This window comes from Nerophis lumbriciformis, linkage group LG39 (genome assembly GCF_033978685.3).
Source record: "Nerophis lumbriciformis linkage group LG39, RoL_Nlum_v2.1, whole genome shotgun sequence".
NCBI classification, from domain to species: domain Eukaryota; kingdom Metazoa; phylum Chordata; class Actinopteri; order Syngnathiformes; family Syngnathidae; genus Nerophis; species Nerophis lumbriciformis.
In genome coordinates this window covers 23331501-23337500 of record NC_084586.2, presented here as the reverse complement: position 1 = coordinate 23337500, position 6000 = coordinate 23331501, and the positions used below count along the sequence as shown (strand labels likewise).

The 6000-nt window shown below is 31.0% G+C and overlaps 1 protein-coding gene across 8 annotated transcripts in view; it reads right to left on the bottom strand.

The window, feature by feature from the left end:
* LOC133577950 (ankyrin-3-like) overlaps positions 1 to 6000 on the bottom strand; it is a 213807-nt gene that overhangs the window by 113098 nt on the left and 94709 nt on the right. For all 8 annotated transcript variants that reach the window (XM_072912710.1, XM_072912712.1, XM_072912711.1 and 5 more), the window contains exon 12: positions 4546 to 4644. In XM_072912710.1, coding sequence (XP_072768811.1) covers positions 4546 to 4644 — 99 coding nt within the window. The remainder of the gene's footprint in view (positions 1 to 4545; positions 4645 to 6000) is intronic.

Here is a 6000-nt window from a genome sequence, read left to right as displayed (position 1 = left end):
TGTGTATCTACTAAATTAGCTAATGCTAATGTTAGCATGCTAAAATTTTAACTCTAACATGCGTTAAGTACCAACATATGTTATTACTCCGTGTATACCTGGACAAATGCTAGCATGCTAACATTAGAATGTGTTAAGTACCAAAATATGACTGGTGTATACCAACACAATTAAAAAAAAAAAAAAAAGCTAGCATTCTAATGTTAGCATGCTAACAGGTTCCATTCGTCCATTAACAAAATGTTTGAAGCTTAGGTGCATACCTGCAAAATTAGTAAAAAAACAGCCAGCATAATATATTTGAAATAAGTGAAATATTTGACGCTAAGGTGTATAGCAGCTATCCTGCTAATGTTAGCATGAAAAATTCTAACTACAATGTGTCAAGTAACAAATATATATTATTACTCTGTGTTTATAAAACCTTAGTATGCTAACAGAGTACATCAAGTACCAAAATATGACTCGGGTGTATACCTTTAAAATGAGCAAAATAAAGCTAGCATGCTAATATTAGCATTATAAAATGATAACGCTAACATGCGTCAAGTACCAAAATATATTATTCTGAGGTGTGGTCTTGAAAAGTTTGTCTAAAATGCTACCATGCTATTGTTAGCATGCATCAAGTACCAAAATATGACCAAGAGTTATACCTACAAAATTAGCTAAAAAAAAGCTAACATACTAGTAGTGTTAGCATGCCAACATGTATCATTTGTCAAGTAACAAAATATTTGACGCTGAGGTGTATACCTGCAAAATTAGTAAAAAAAAAAAAAAAAGCTAGCATGATAATGTTAGCATGATCAAATGCTAACTAACATGTGTCAAGTAACAAAATATATTATTACTCTGTTTCAAATGCTAACATGCTAACATTAGATTGCATCGAGTACCAAAATATGACTGAGGTGGAAATCCTTTAAAATTAGCACCAAAAAAAAGTTAGCATGCTAATATTAGCATGTTAAATGCTATTGTTAGCATGCATCAAGTACCAAAACATACCTACAAAGTTAGCTAAAAAAAAAAAAAAAAAAATGTGTTAGCATGCTAGCATGTATCATTTGTCAAGTAACAAAATATTTGACGCTGAGGTGTATACTTGCAAAATTAGTAAAAAAAAAAAAAAAGCTAGCATGCTAATATTAGCATGATCAAATGCTAACTAACATGTGTCAAGTAACAAAATATATTATTACTCTGTTTCAAATGCTAACATGCTAACATTAGATTGCATCGAGTACCAAAATATGACTGAGGTGGAAATCCTTTAAAATTAGCACCAAAAAAAAGTTAGCATGCTAATATTAGCGTGTTAAAATGCTATTGTTAGCATGCATCAAGTACCAAAACATACCTACAAAGTTAGCTAAAAAAATAAAAAAAATAAAAAAAATGTGTTAGCATGCTAACATGTATCATTTGTCAAGTAACAAAATATTTGAGGCTGAGGTGTATTCCTGCAAAATTAGTAAAAAAAAAAAAAAAGCTAGCATGCTAATGTTAGCATGATCAAATGCTAACTAACATGTGTCAAGTAACAAAATATATTATTACTCTGTTTCAAATGCTAACATGCTAACATTAGATTGCATCGAGTACCAAAATATGACTGAGGTGGAAATCCTTTAAAATTAGCACCAAAAAAAAGTTAGCATGCTAATATTAGCATGTTAAATGCTATTGTTAGCATGCATCAAGTACCAAAACATACCTACAAAGTTAGCTAAAAAAATAAAAAAAATAAAAAAAATGTGTTAGCATGCTAACATGTATCATTTGTCAAGTAACAAAATATTTGAGGCTGAGGTGTATTCCTGCAAAATTAGTAAAAAAAAAAAAAAAGCTAGCATGCTAATGTTAGCATGATCAAATGCTAACTAACATGTGTCAAGTGACAAAATATATTATTACTCTGTTTCAAATGCTAACATGCTAACATTAGATTGCATCGAGTACCAAAATATGACTGAGGTGGAAATCCTTTAAAATTAGCACCAAAAAAAAGTTAGCATGCTAATATTAGCATGTTAAATGCTATTGTTAGCATGCATCAAGTACCAAAACATACCTACAAAGTTAGCTAAAAAAAAAAATAAAAAAAAAATGTGTTAGCATGCTAGCATGTATCATTTGTCAAGTAACAAAATATTTGACGCTGAGGTGTATACCTGGAAAATTAGTAAAAAAAAAAAAAGCTAGCATGCTAATTTTAGCATGATCAAATGCTAACTAACATGTGTCAAGTAACAAAATATATCATTACTCTGTTTCAAATGCTAACATGCTAACATTAGATTGCATCAAGTACCAAAATATGACTGAGGTGGAAATCCTTTAAAATTAGCACCAAAAAAAAGCTAGCATGCTAATGTTAGCATGATCAAATGCTAACTAACATGTGTCAAGTAACAAAATATATTATTACTCTGTTTCAAATGCTAACATGCTAACATTAGATTGCATCGAGTACCAAAATATGACTGAGGTGGAAATCCTTTAAATTTAGCACCAAAAAAAAGTTAGCATGCTAATATTAGCGTGTTAAAATGCTATTGTTAGCATGCATCAAGTACCAAAACATACCTACAAAGTTAGCTAAAAAAATTAAAAAATTAAAAAAATGTGTTTGCATGCTAACATGTATCATTTGTCAAGTAACAAAATATTTGACGCTGACGTGTATACCTGCAAAATTAGTAAAAAAAAAAAAAAGCTAGCACGCTAATGTTAGCATGATAAAATCCTAACTAACATGTGTCAAGTAACAAAATATATCATTACTCTGTTTCAAATGCTAACATGCTAACATTAGATTGCATCGAATACCAAAATATGACTGAGGTGGAAATCCTTTAAAATTAGCACCAAAAAAAAGTTAGCATGCTAATATTAGCATGATAAAATGCTAACTAACATGTGTCAAGTAACAAAATATATTATTACTCTGTTTCAAATGCTAACATGCTAACATTAGATTGCATCGAGTACCAAAATATGACTGAGGTGGAAATCCTTTAAAATTAGCACCAAAAAAAAGTTAGCATGCTAATATTAGCATGTTAAAATGCTATTGTTAGCATGCATCAAGTACCAAAACATACCTACAAAGTTAGCTAAAAAAATTAAAAAATTAAAAAAATGTGTTTGCATGCTAACATGTATCATTTGTCAAGTAACAAAATATTTGACGCTGAGGTGTATACCTGCAAAATTAGTAAAAAAAAAAAAAAAAGCTAGCACGCTAATGTTAGCATGATAAAATCCTAACTAACATGTGTCAAGTAACAAAATATATCATTACTCTGTTTCAAATGCTAACATGCTAACATTAGATTGCATCGAGTACCAAAATATGACTGAGGTGGAAATCCTTTAAAATTAGCACCAAAAAAAAGTTAGCATGCTAATATTAGCATGATAAAATGCTAACTAACATGTGTCAAGTAACAAAATATATTATTACTCTGTTTCAAATGCTAACATGCTAACATTAGATTGCATCGAGTACCAAAATATGACTGAGGTGGAAATCCTTTAAAATTAGCACCAAAAAAAAGTTAGCATGCTAATATTAGCATGTTAAAATGCTATTGTTAGCATGCATCAAGTACCAAAATATATCTAAAAAGTTAGCTAAAAAAAAAATAAAAAAAAAATAAAAAAAAATGTGTTAGCATGCTAACATGTATCATTTGTCAAGTAACAAAATATTTGACGCTGAGGTGTATACCTGCAAAATTAGTAAAAAAAAAAAAAAGCTAGCACGCTAATGTTAGCATGATAAAATCCTAACTAACATGTGTCAAGTAACAAAATATATCATTACTCTGTTTCAAATGCTAACATGCTAACATTAGATTGCATCGAGTACCAAAATATGACTGAGGTGGAAATCCTTTAAAATTAGCACCAAAAAAAAGTTAGCATGCTAATATTAGCATGATAAAATGCTAACTAACATGTGTCAAGTAACAAAATATATTATTACTCTGTTTCAAATGCTAACATGCTAACATTAGATTGCATCGAGTACCAAAATATGACTGAGGTGGAAATCCTTTAAAATTAGCACCAAAAAAAAGTTAGCATGCTAATATTAGCATGTTAAAATGCTATTGTTAGCATGCATCAAGTACCAAAATATATCTAAAAAGTTAGCTAAAAAAAAAATAAAAAAAAATAAAAAAAAATGTGTTAGCATGCTAACATGTATCATTTGTTAAGTAACAAAATATTCGATGCTGAGGTCTATACCTGCTAAATGTGTTGAAAAGCAAGCGTGCTAAAATGCATACATCAAGACTTTAGTCCAAGGACCAGACAAGAAGACTTTAGTCCAGGGACCAGACAAGAAGACTAAGTCCAAGGACTAGACAAGAAGACCAAGTCCAAGGAGCAGACAAGAAGACTAAGTCCAAGGAGCAGACAAGAAGACTTAAGTCCAAGGAGCAGACAAGAAGACTAAGTCCAAGGAGCAGACTAAGTCCAAGGAGCAGACAAGAAGACTAAGTCCAAGGAGCAGGTGTGGACACGCACCTCAGTGACGGCCTGGATGGAGGCTCCATGCTTGAGGAGGAGCTCCATCACCTTGACTCGGTTCTTCTTGCAGGCGATGTGCAGCGGAGTGAAACCATTCTGCAAGAGGACAGAAAAAGTGAGGCGGGACACGTCTGCCTGGAAAAACCCTCACCCCTCCCCTCCCCTCCCCCTCCCCCGCCAGCAGGCCTGGAAAGAATGCAGTTCTCTCCTGGGACTTTGGTGACTTCATGTCTTCAGACTCTGTGCGGCCACACCCGCGCACCAACCTGTGGGACACTTCCTTCTCTTCTTAAGTTCAGACTTTTATTTTGGAATCACGCCCACAAGAGCACGCCTCTTCCTTGTCCTTCTAAACAGGAAAAAACTGCTAGTAGGAGGCGGCTAACAATGCAGCTTACACACCATTCACATATCAACCTAGCTATAGCGTCATTGTTACTCTAAGAGCTAACACCGAGGAACTACTTTTATGGCATGGTATTGTTCACATTTGAACCGATATAGTACCGGTACTCAATGGTACCAATGTTTAGTACTTTTGTGTGTGTGGATAAATATTATTTGTTATTTTTTTAATGTAACATTTCAAAATGATCTGACTGTGTCCAGTTGTTATATATATATATATATATATATATATATATATATATATATATATATATATATATATATATATTTATAAAACAATAAAATATATAATGTATTATATAATATACAAACGTATTTTTATTGTAATATATTTAATATTTTTGTGTACTTTAAAAAAAATGTATTTATCTTTTAATACATTTTGTTGATTCATGATTTTAGTTTTTTCATTGATTATTTAGAATAAAATGTTGTGTAATAATACAAAATATTTATCAATAAAAATGCATGATTTAATATACATGTAAAATACTCATAAATAATTGTATGTAATAGCTGCTATCTATTTTCCTTTAAGTTGAAATTATGCAATTTAGACCCCAAAGGGAATAAGCGGTAGAAAATGGATATATATATATATATATATATATATATATATATATATATATATATCATCATCATGTAGTGTCACTAACTACACACTAGATGGCAGCACTTACAGTATATATTTATGATGATATTCTCATGTAGTGTCACTAAGAAGACACTAGATGGCAGCACTTACAGTATATATTTATGATGATATTCTCATGTAGTGTCACTAAGAAGACACTAGATGGCAGCACTTACAGTATATATTTATGATCATGTAGTGTCACTAAGAAGACACTAGATGGCAGCACTTACACAAACTGGTACACCAAACAATGACTTGATTAAAGTACAGTGTTGTATTTTCCTGTATAACTTATTTACTTAACTATTAATAAATGATAAATAACTATTAACTGATAACTTATATTTTCTTTTGTTTACCTTTTATTTACCTTCTATTTAACTTATTTTACCCTTTATTTACCTTCT